General features: G+C 44.5%; 1 protein-coding gene across 3 annotated transcripts in view; it reads right to left on the reverse strand.

Moving 5' to 3' along the window:
- The window catches only part of TTC23 (tetratricopeptide repeat domain 23), a 110,936-nt gene that overhangs the window by 15,199 nt on the left and 83,177 nt on the right, over positions 1–12,560 (reverse strand). For all 3 annotated transcript variants that reach the window (XM_032624862.1, XM_032624864.1, XM_032624863.1), the window contains 2 exons: positions 6,771–6,898; positions 1,970–2,119 (listed from right to left, as the gene is read on the reverse strand). In XM_032624862.1, coding sequence (XP_032480753.1) covers positions 1,970–2,119; positions 6,771–6,898 — 278 coding nt within the window. The remainder of the gene's footprint in view (positions 1–1,969; positions 2,120–6,770; positions 6,899–12,560) is intronic.

Genomic DNA, 12,560 nt, shown 5'->3' on the forward strand with positions numbered 1-12,560 from the left:
AAGTGATCTAAGAAGGATCATCTGATTATCTCCATTGATGTTGACAAAGCCTTTGATCCAGCAATTATTTCTAATTTTAAAAAAACCCAGCAGGGCTTCTCTGGTGGCGCAGTGGTTGAGAGTTCGCCTGCCGATGCAGGGGACACGGGTTCGTGCCCCGGTCCGGGAGGATCCCACATTCCGCGGAGCAGCTGGGCCCGTGAGCCATGGCCGCTGAGCCTGCGCGTCCGGAGCCTCTGCTCTGCAATGGGAGAGGCCACAACAGTGAGAGGCCCGCGTACCGCAAAAAAAAAAAAAAAAAAAAAAAAAACTTGGAAAACAGAAAGTAAAACTGTTTGCAGATGATGTAATAGTACACCTGGAAAACTTGAGAGAATCGGTGCTCAAATTAACTCAAGCAAGAAAAGAATTAAGCAAACTAGCAGAATATAAAATTAACACAGAGAAACCTATAGTCTTCGTATACACAAAAATAACCAGTCAAAAGGTGTAACAGTGGATAAAACTCCACTTATAGTAGCATTAAAGAAGATAAAATGCTTAGAAATCAACTTAGTAAGAAATGTACAAAACCTATATGAGGAACACTTTAAAATGTGCCTGAATGTTACAAAAGTAGACATGAACACATATAGAGACATCCCTTGTTCTTTGGTAGAATGACTCAACATCATAATGATGTCAATCCTCCCAATGTCCATTTACAAATAAAACAATTCTCCAAGAAACACCAACAAACTTTTTATGGAGCTAGATAAGTTGATACCAAAATTCATGTGGAAAGATAAAGATGCCAGAATATCTAGAAAACCTGATATACGAAAACCACGAGGGAGGCTTCCCTGGTGACACAGTGGTTAAGAATCCGCCTGCCAACGCAGGGGACATGGGTTCGAGCCCTGGTCTGGGAAGATCGCACATGCCACGGAGCAATTAAGCCCGCGTACCACAACTACTGAGCCCGCACGCCTAGAGCCCATGCTCCACAAGAGAAGCCACTGCACTGAGAAACCCGCGCACCGCAACAAAGAGTAGCTCCCACTCCCCGCAACTAGAGAAAGCTCGCGTACAGCAATGAAGACCCAACGCAGCCAAAAAAAAAAAAAAAAAAAAAAAACCCACGAGAGGAGTCTAATCCTACCAGGTACTACATCATGCTATGAAATCTCTATAATTAAGGCAATGAGGTACTGGGATTCAAATAAACAAAGAGAAAAGTGGAATAGAAAGAAATCCAGAAATAGACTCAAGTACATGTGGAAATGTAGTATGTGACGAAAGTGTTAACTCACTGGAGCATAGATGGATTCCCTAATAAAATGGTGCTGGACAACTGGGCAGCCATTTGGGAAGAAGATAACATTAGATCCATACCTCATGCCATCCACAGAAACTCCAAATTAAAAAAAAATAAACATAAGTAGTAGAAGAACACACAAAGAGTTCCTCTATAAACTGGGTGTACAGAAAGAGTAAAATAAAATAAGATTGAGGGCTTCACTGGTGGCGCAGTGGTTGAGAGTCTGCCTGCGGATGCAGGGGACACGGGTTCGCACCCTGGTCCGGGAAGATCCCACATGCCGTGGAGCGGCTGGGCCCGTGAGCCATGGCCGCTGAGCCTGCGCGTCCGGAGCCTGTGCTCTGCAACGGGAGAGGCCACAACAGTGAGAGGCCCGCGTACCGCAAAAAAAAAAAAAAGATTGATAAATTACGCTATGTACAAATTAAAAATTATTTTCATAGTAAAGAATAATTGATAATTTATTTAAAAATCTATGTGCATAAGAGGATTACTGTACCTTTTACCCCAAAAAGTGTGAGCTGAGATCAACTGCAAAAGTGATGTCATCTTACATAAATAAGCCACTTGTAAAGTTTCATTTAAAAAGAGCATTGTGGAGGGAGAGAAAGCTACCTGTGGGGAAGGGTGGGAGGGTTTTTTTCCACATTAGTTGGGCTGCAGCTTTACCTTCTTCAGTTTCTTGTGGGCCCCGCTCTTGTTCCCCTGTGCCAGGTCAGCCCCGCCCAGGAGCCGGTATGTCTCTGCCACCTCAGGACTGAGATCGCCATACACTGCCACTTTGGCCTCCAGGGACTCTCTCAGGATGGAGGTAGCTCTCTGTGAAAGGAACAAAAAGCTGTCTGGTTAAATAAAAAGTTCAAAGCTGGATAAAGATCAGTGCCTCCTAAGAAAATGATGTAACTGGCATGTATTTTCACTTTTTAGGGGAATGAGTTTGGGTAGAGTGTCTCATGAGCTGAGCCTACTTTCCTCCTTAAATAGGAATCAGGAAATAATATACATGGGGTGAGGGGGTGTTGCGGGGGACAGGAATGGTTTGAACTCTGAAGAGAGAATGCATAAAGGACCCCTGGAGAAAAAGCCATCTCAGATGTTACAGGAACCCATTTTAGTTGAGTAGTAAGAAGAAAAGCTAACATGTATTGCATCGTGTCCTTTATGTGGCAAGAACCGTGCTAAACAGTTTATGTGTGTGAGCTCATTTAACTTGCACCATCTCCTTTAGATTAGGACAATTTTAATCCTTGTTTGCCAGAGGAGGAAACTGAGGCATAGAGCAGTCAAGAAACTTCCTCAGAGTCAGACAGCCCATCAGTGGCAGGCAGATCTAGGATCTGGATCCTGCCAGTTTTAATCCCTCTTAGTTGCAGGCTCTTCTCCCTCTGTACACAGTGAAGTTCTTATGTAAGTGAAAACTACAGAGTTTCCTGGCATTTATCTACTTACAGAACATCCAGAACATATTCCAGGGTTTTCCATTTCTCACAAGAAATAGTTCAGGAAACCAAAAGCAAACATTCCAACATGGTGAAAAGTTAAATATATTTGACATCTTGTTTGGTTTATCTGATTTATTTATACCAACATGGAATACAAAATATGAGCTGGTATTAATCTCTTCAGTCATACACCAAGACATACAGAGGGAAAGCCCTGTATGTCGGTCTCCCATGTTTCTCCTGAAATTCTTCTACGATCTTCTACATAAAAGCATGATTACAGGTAGAGATCACAAACGTCCAATATAAGAGCTGAATAGGGACTTTGGTGTTGGTCCAGTGGTTGGGACGTTGCCTTCCAGTGTGTGGGGGGGTGCGGGTTCAATCCCTGGTCGGGGAGCTGGGATCCCACATGCCTCACAGCCAAAAGCCAAGGCACGGAACGGGGTCAATACTGTAACAAATTCATTGAGGACTTTGGGGATGGTCCACATCAAGGAAATCTTTAAAAAAAATATATGGGAGAAATAAGTGGACCTTAAAAGAAAAACAGAGCCGAATAAAGCAGGAACCAGTGAAGGAGCCTTGCCCACTGCATAGCCCTGAAGGCATCCTGCTGGCGCTCCCCAGATAGAGGTGTTCGCAAGGCCTTTACTCAGTTTATTGGCAAGAATATGAATTAGGTGCTGGGGGTGGGATCAGGGAACCACGGTAAAAGGCACTGTTATGGCAGAAACAATTTCTCAGATGGAAAGATAAATCACTGCTGGGGAAGAGAAACTGTAAATTGTGATGTGTGTGACCCACCTTGGTATGGGTCTTGCCTGATGCTAAAGCCTGTCGTGTCCCTGCCCAGTGTCTGTGATGCAACTGTCGGGTTTGGCAATTTTTCCATGAAAATTGGTTGTCAGGCTTGGAGGAACCAATGATGGAAAGAAGAGCCAGACACCTTTTCCTAAATGAAGCTCTCAACGCCATTTACAGCCTGATTGGGGAAACTAGAGATAGATGTGCATGAACTTGAATGGCAAGTCGAGATGGCAATGGAAGAGATGCCACGTGGATATGGGTTTAAAGGAAAGAGACAGTGACAGTCTCTGAGAGTTAGAAAAGCTTAATGGAGAGAAGTGAAGAATAAATAGGATTTAGGTGGACCAAGAAGAGGGCATGGGAGCCTGGGAGCACAGTGGGAGCTGGGGGAAGCACACGGCACATTCAAGGCCAGTGAGGGGACTAATTTGACTATAGCAGAGAAAGTAGGAAGAGGAGCAGAGGGAGATGAGGCAGGAGTCACGGGCTGGGCTGGTGGTGGAGACCTTCATGCCAGGCTGAGGAGTTTAGATTTTCTTATGGGGAATAAGAAGTCAGAGAAGCTTCCTGAGCAGCAGAGCAGCACAACTAGAAGAGTATCTTAACACGGAGTATCTTTTAACCTCTGGCAAAGTAAACTTCACTTACATTTTACCTTAAAAGGCATTTTCCTTCCCAAGGATCACCTTCCTGTTGGCAAAGGGTCCTAGCCCACATGTAGGCTGTGACACATCTGAGGTGGTCTGAGCACATCCTTGTGCTCGTGCCTGGGACTGTCCTTGGGCCTGGCCCCATTGGCCAGCTCCTGCTGGAACCCACAGTGAGGTCTGTAACCAAGAGTGAGCATAACACAAGGTGACACATTTGGTTGGACAGATTGTGTCACGCACAAGGGTGCCTGGCAGGAGAATGAGGAGGGCTGAAGTCCGGCCCGTGTTCCGCTCTCTAAGCAATGTGCCCTGGCACGGACTGCACCCACCTGAGGAAGAGGCAGCTTTGTCTATTCTTATAAGGGCACCAGAAGGGCTGGCGCAGGAGCTGTAGAATGAAAAGAGCCAGTTTGCTAAAATCTCCAGGGGAGGCCTCAGGAAGTGAGGTACATCTTTAGATCAATGCCACTGATTTGGGTGACTTGGGCAAGGGCAGTAAGGTGTGGCAGCTGTGATGACAGACACCAGGGCAGGAAGCCAGACAGGAATGGGGAAAAGGGTGGATGCCCTGTGGCAGCCAGAGCAGTCAGACAGCCCATAGCCAAGCATCCATCCACCCATTGGCTCAACGCTCCCTCACCACGAATAAGAGAGTCCCTGCTGTCATGGAATTTGGTCTAGTCAGGGAGAGACGGTAACTGTCCACAATATATTATTGTAATACATTACTCTGTTATATAATTATATCAGACAGGATTCTATGATGAAGAATAGTGGGGAGAATCTAATGAAGACTGAAGGAGGGGAATCAGGCAAGCTGGTGAGTCCTGAAGGATGGGTCTGCATTAGCCAGGAGATCAATGAGGAAGAACCTTCCAAGAGCAGGAGACAAAAGCTGACGCTGCCCAGAAGTGGGGATTAGAAAAGGCCACTGTGGCTGGAACACAGATCAGGGGAGGGGGCAAAAATGAGACTGGAAATGTCAGCAGAATTCATAACGTGCAAGGTATCGTGGGCAATGTGGGATTCTGGCTTATCTTAAGGGCTCTGAGGAGCCAGTGTAGCTCCATTTTACAAATGGGAGTCCACTGATCAGATGTGCTTTTTGCAAAGATCACCATGGTTTCCTTATTCAGAATGGATTAGAAAAGGGCAAGAGTGGAAGCAGCAGCTGGGGAGCCAGAGTTTGTTAGAGAGGTCCAGGTGGGAGATGATGACTGACAGAGGTGGAGATGGCAACCAATGGATGGATTCAAGGGGCATTTTGAAGGTAAAAATGACTGATGAGCTGGAAGGGGTGAGGTATGATGGGGGCAGAATTCCCCTCAGAATTCTGCCCTGAGCACTCCACATAGAACTTCTAGAGATGTTCTAGAATCTGAGGCCACTGGAAGGCCCCTCTCTACTTGGTTGGGTGATCCAGAAAAATATGGAAACTCCATTTGTTATGGTTACTGTAGCCCGACTTTGGCCTGACGAACATTCGTGCATCTAGATTAAAAACCTATGTTCCTTAAGCTCACATCAACTGAGAGAAGGGTGAAGGATTAAGGGTTAGGAGAGAGCTGTCGGGGAGAAGGTCTACATAACAGCAGAGGAAATAAAAAGGTTTTCATCTCAAGGATTTGCCTTGACAGGTTAGAGGTTTTTTGTTTTTTAAAAAGTATTTATTTATTTATTTGGCTGCGTCGGGTCTTAGTTGTGGCATGCAGCATCTTTCATTGCGGCGCGTGGGCTTCTCTCTAGTTGTAGCATGCAGGTTTTCTCTCTCTAGTTGCGGCACACGGGCTCCAGGGTGCGTGGGCTCTGTAGTTTGCGGCATGTGGGCTCTCTTGTTGAGCCGCGCAAACTCAGTAGCTGTGGTGTGCGGGCTTTGTTGCCCCACGGCATGTGGGATCTTAGTTCCCTGACCAGGAATCGAACCCATGTCCCATGCATTGGAAGGCGGATTCTTTACCACTGGACCACCAGGGAGGTCCCACTGACAGGTTAGAGTTGAAAAAAATATCTGTATAAATGACGCATGTGGGTGTCTGGTAGTTGTTAGGCTACCTAAGTTCCCAAGGGTTTAACTACCAATGAATATAAATTCTGGGTCTGGTTCCATTTTTACAAGCCATGGAAAACATGCCTGTATGGTTCAATGGACAGTGAGCCGTAACTTCTGCACTGTGTAGTTCTTATTAGATATGCAAATTTCATCCATTAGCTAAGATAGTAAGAGAGGAATTAGACACACTAACTTCCACCCTCTATGCCAGCCAGAACCACAGGCTGCGGTAAGCAGAGTCTGTCCATTGGGTTCTCAAGGTTTCTAGTCCTTTAAGATACTCTGCAGGTGGACATGGCATCTACATTCTCATGAACTTTTTTGTTTCCCGAGAGCGAATATCTGGGAGCTGCCCAAGAGTGGCTGCCTGGCTTTATTTATCCCTCTCCCCGTGGAGCCTGGCACATGCCTTGCACATGGTAGACGCTTAATGCTTTCAGAGTGCAGGAGTAGTCCTTTGGATATCAACTGGGTCGCCCAGGTAAATAACTAGTCAGCTGTGGTCCAAACTCACTTACCTCTTTTTGTCCAGTGACTTGTAGAAAATGGCAATAATCATCTTGAATTGAAAGAAATTTGGCTTTTCCTATCCCTTCAGCATCCTTAAGATTAGCCATGCTATCTTGAAAATACTGCTCAGCCACATCTGAAGAAAAGCATCACAACAACAATTTTGAAGACGGCTTTTGCAGATTTGAAGTGGAAACAGAATAACTGTGTGTTTAGTCATGGTGAATGCTATGAAAATAATAAGTAATTGGACAAGATAACCTAGTTAAGGAAACTGTCTTTTGTCAATTAATCTGACTGTTTTATTAGACAGGGTCTAGTTCTCAGAAAGATACTGCAATTTATTTTCGTTGGTTTTCATACATCTTCCCTTTCCCAGTGATACAGTAAGCAAAGTTAATGCAAACAGAGAAACTATCCCCTAGACCTGACACATTGTTAAAATTTCAGATTGATTAACCATTAATTCTTTGTAAAACTCTGGTTGCTCCTCACTGGGGTTAGGACTCCAAGGATCCACTGACTTCAGTGGACTCTGTAATCTTGGAATGTAGCTTGATAACCCTAAAATTCTGGAAAGTATGGCTGACATGCTGCTGAAGGAAAAACCTCAACTATTCCAAACACTTAGACATACTGGTTATAATATAACAAAAATATTTGAAATATTTGCAAATCTTGAAAGCAAAAAAAGGAAAATCTCAGGTATGGAAAATGAAGAGGAAACTAAAAGCCAAAGCAGGGAAAGGGAGCTGAAGCTGAATGGTCCACGAGGGGATTAGGAAAAATGTGTACTGTACTCCAAGATGGGGTTTGATAAGCCTGAGTAGGGCTGGAGATGAAGCCTGAGGCCTCTGTGTGGTAGGAAGCTGGAATGGGGCTCCCTGCAAAAATCCAGTGTTATAGACGGATTTCTAGGATGTCCCCAAATGACCCTCAACCTTGATTATGCCCTCCTCTTTGATTATGGGTGGAACTTATAAATATGCTGAGATATTACTCCTGTCATAAGATTATGTTATATGGCACAGTTGACTGTGAGAAAGCGAGATTACCCCTTGGGCATAACCTAATGACACCAGCCCTTTAAAAGCAGAGTTTTCTTCAGTTGGAGGCAGAAAAGGAAGGCAGAGAGATTCGAAGCATGAAAGGGATTTGAAAAGGAGGTTCTCCATTGCTGAGATGGAGCGGACCATGGTACAAGGACTCAAGAGTGGCCCATAGGAGCTGAGAGAGGTCAATAGTTAGCAAGAAAATGGGGAGTTCAGTCCTACAACCACAAAGAACTGAATCCTGATAATAACAGGGATGAGCTTAGAAAAGGACTCCATGATCCAGATGAGAATGTAGCTGGCTGACAACTTGATTTTAGCCTGAGCAGAGACGCCAGCCTTACCATGCTAGACTTCTGACTGACAGAATTGTGAGCTTAAACTGGGTGTTTAAACCACCATAATTTGCTATGCAGCAAAAGAAAACCAGTATAGCCAGGAATCCCTAAAATTGAGATAAGAACAATTGTGCTGGTCCAAGGAGAAGCCTCAAGGCTGTCCCTCCAGAGGCCATGGCTAGAAAAAGAGCATCTGAAAGAAACTGGGACACTGCACGTGAGGCACGCACATGTCTGAGGGCTGAATCTGCACCACCTACATGATTTGGAAGTTCTTTTTTTGTTTTTTGTTTTAAATTGTTCTATATCCCTCTCCCTCCCTCCCTCCCTCCCTCCTTCCCTTCTTTCCTTCTTTCCTTCTTTTCCACCCTCCCTCCCTCCCTTCCTTCCTGCTGTGCTGAAAAGCTTGTGGGATCTTAGTTCCCGGACCAGGGACTGAACCCAGGCCCATGGCAGGGAAAGCACAGAGTCCTAACAACTGGACAGCCAGGGAATTCCCTTGGTTTGGAAATTCTGAACCAATAAAGTAGAAACTAAGGGCTTAATCTCCAAAGTATACAAATAACTCATACAACTCAACAACAATAAAACCAAACAACCCCATAGAAAAATGGGCAGAAGACCTTAATAGACATTTCTCCAAAGAAGACATACAGATGGCCAGTAGGCACATGAAAAGATGCTCAACATCACTAATTATTAGAGAAATGCAAGCCAAAACTACAAAGAGGTATCACCTCACACCAGTCAGAATGGCCATTGTTAAAACGTCTACAAATAACAAATGCTGGAAAGGGTGTGGAGAAAAGGGAGCCCTCTTACACTGTTGGTGGTAATGCAAGTCGGTGCAGCCACTATGGAAAACAGTGTGGAGGTTCCTCACTGTTACTCAGTGTAGAAACTTCTAGCACTTAATTCTTTTCCACCTTTTCATATTAATTTATTATGCTGAGTCTTGCCAAGCTCAAAAAAAACAAAAAACAAAAGAACACTGGTGGAGGAGAGGATGTTGGGAAAGCTGTAGAAGGCAAGAAGCATCTAGGATCCCCCAGGGTTATTTCTTTCTTTGGAAAAAAACATCAGAGGGCCTGGCAGATGGTGGAAACTGTGGACCACTTAGGAAAAAAGAAAAGCCCACTTACCTTGTTTCCTCTAAGTCTTAAACATAGTTCATTTTCATTTTATGTGGATGATACTAAGAAGTCAGACCATTTCTTCGATAGAATAAGTACAAAATCTTAAGATGTCTTTTGAAAAGAAGCTATTAGCATTTATTAATGAATTCTGTTGAGACGTTTCGTAAAGAGAAATATGCATTCCTAGCAAGCTCTGTCTCCAAACTGTTTTTACTTAGTTTTACAAACTGTTTTTACTCCAAACTAAAAATAGAATTATCATAAGATCTAGCAATCCCACTCCAGGGCATATATACCCAGACAAAACTATAATTCAAAAAGATACATGCACTGCTATGTTCACAGCAGCACTATTCACAGTAGCCAAAACATGGAAACAACCTAAATGTCCACTGACAGATGAATGGATAAAGAAGATGTGGTACATATATACAATGGAATACTACTTAGCCATAAAAAGAATGAAATAATGCCGTTTGCAGCAACATGGATGCAACTAGAGATTATCATACTAAGTGAAGTAAGTCAGAAAGAGAAAGACAAATACCATATGATATCACTTATATGTGGAATCTAAAATATAGCACAAATGAACCTATCTATGAATTAGAAACAGACATAGAGAACAGACCTGTGGTTGCCAAGGGGACTGGGTGTGGGGAAGGGAAGGACTGGGAGTTTGGGGTTAGCAGATGTAAACTATTATATAGAGGATGGATAAACAACAGGTCCTACTGTATAGCACAGGGGACTATATTCAATATCCTGCGATAAACCATAATGGAAAAGAATATAAGAAAAAGAATGTCTATAAAGTAGAAACTAGCCTGAAAGTGGAAAAATTATAGGACTCCAGCACAGGGGTAGCAAACTTATTCCATAAAGGACCAGATGGTAAATATTTTAGGCTTTGAGGACTAAATGGTCTCTACTGCAGCACAACAAGAGCCAGAGGTGACATGTGAAATGGAGCTTGGCTGTGCGCCAAGAAAACTGTTTACAAACATGGGTGGGGAGCTGCATTAGCGTGTGAACCGTAAGTTTGCTGACCCCTGCTCTAGCAGAGGGAAATGTGATTGTCTTCCTCCCTCAGGGACGTGGGACACCTCCCCCCTCCCCCCTGAAGTGCCTGCTGGAGACAACCTCACGGGGACACATGACAGAATATAAAGTTTGTTGGGGACGATTGTGAACCATACATACAATGGTCTACTTAACATTTCCATTTGGACATCTCATATGTACTATGTAGCACAAATACACATGAGCAAAAAGATCAGATGTTTTCTTTGGCTTCTTTAGACTTCCTCTGTATTTGGTTATTTTCCCTTTCTCACCTCTAATATTGTTTTTGTGCCTTCTCCCCATTTCTCTTGATTAGACAGGACAGTGTGTTATCTATTTGGATATTCTTCCAAAGAGTGGGCCCTCAAATTAGTTTTTCTCAGACGGTGATGTGAATGCCAGGTGCTTCCAAAGAGGCCTCCATGAACGCAGGGCTCCAGGAGGAGCAAGGTAGGGGCTGGGCTGCGCAGACTGTGGTCACTTCTGGAGGCGGCAGTGAGTGGGAAGGAGGGCAGGCTCTGCAGGTCAGGGGCTGCCTGCGTCAGGCTCCAGCGCTGCCGCCTTCTGGCTGTGCGCCTCCATTGTTGGCCTCGGCTTTTTCACCTCAAAGTGGAGCCTTTAGGCTAGCGCCTCCATTATAGGGTTGTTGTAAGGAGTAAATGGGTTAATGCACACACAACTGATGACGTGCCTGACACCTAGTCAGTGCTCAGTAACTGTTAACCATTTTAGTTTCAGGGACAGTTTCGATCACTGTGGCTATGGGCCTCCCTCATCCATACTAGGCTGACCAGCAGGCACACTGGAAGCAGAGATGGACATGGAGAGGACAGGAACACTTGGAAAACAGACAGAGTGGTCAAAAGGCACAGAAGAACCCTGGGATAAACGGCTCTGTACACCTCAAGAGCTCCAGTCCTGAAATTCACAATGAGCACAGTGGGTCTCCAGAAACGATTCAAGTACATCCCATGTGATCTGTTGTAGAAAGGAGAGAAGTAAACACTTGGCAAATGTGTCTGTCAAATCCAGGCAACCTAAAGAAAACTTAGGTGTGAAAACAAGTAAGTTTCATCTATCTGCAAGATTTACTTTGCTTAGGATCTAGGCAGTTGCCAGATAGAAGCGAGAATTAGGCTGGGAGGTGCTGCCTTTCAGAGAGGTCTCGGTGCTGACTGGCCCCAGACTTTGTGACTAGACAGGAGTCTATTGAACTGGAGTCCCTGCTCCACTCTTTCAATGGGGGTCTATCCACTGCCAGACCAGCTGATGGATTTCTAGAGTATTACTCAAATTTTTTCTTGGTAGGAGAAAATTTTACTACTGTACATGAAAAATGTTACATCTCTTTAGTCCTTGCTGGCTCATGGGAGAAAATATTACAGATTAAATGTTCAGAATATGTATTAACTTTGGTTGCTTTGAGAATCTGATGACAGCAAATGTGGGGATGATGTGGCACTTATTTTGTTGATTCTAAAAGCATTAGAGAGATGTATGTTCCATGTCTAGAAATTAACAAGTCTATTCAGGAATGGAGTACTGTTGATATTTTAATTTTCTGTCTAATTGGGAATTAACCAAAGGATGTAACTGAGCCCTTCTTGAAGAGTAGAAGTTTTTCAGAGTCTCAGCCTCATTCCCCAGAGATGAGCCCTTGCTCTGAAGACCTGTAGTTGTAAAGGGCATAGGAAGGAGTTGGGACTGCACAGGTAAGAAATGAGTTTCTGATCCTGGGCTTTTGCAGAAGAAGTGGTGCCAGGCTCAGAAAAAGGAAGAGATCAAAAGGGATGGGAAGCATTTCCCTCCTTTCCTGGGTAAGGAGCTGGACTCTCAGACACAGGTGGACATAGCTACGCTTTGTCCCTTTCCAGCCCCTCTCTGGTAAAGTTCTCCCACCTCTTAGTATTCCTTCCCCTGGCAGTCACATGCTGACCAATGCCCCCTCCCCCCACAAAACCACCCCATTTCGGCTGGTCCCATAGAGCTTAGTGCCAGATGCCCCTTTCCGTTGTGTACCTGATCTCACAGGATGCTGGGAGAAAGGAAGCTCCTTGGCCTAACTCATACTAGTGTGTAAATGGCTCAAACCTCTAACTCAGGGAGGCCTAGTCACATTTTCCAAAGAGAGTGCTTGTTAGCATATTTGGATCTCTGGAAGAGGGACTGGAAGTGAGGGAGGAAGGAAGGGGTTGGGGGAAGGAAGG

The sequence above is a fragment of the Phocoena sinus genome, chromosome 2 (genome assembly GCF_008692025.1).
Source record: "Phocoena sinus isolate mPhoSin1 chromosome 2, mPhoSin1.pri, whole genome shotgun sequence".
NCBI classification, from domain to species: Eukaryota; Metazoa; Chordata; class Mammalia; order Artiodactyla; family Phocoenidae; genus Phocoena; species Phocoena sinus.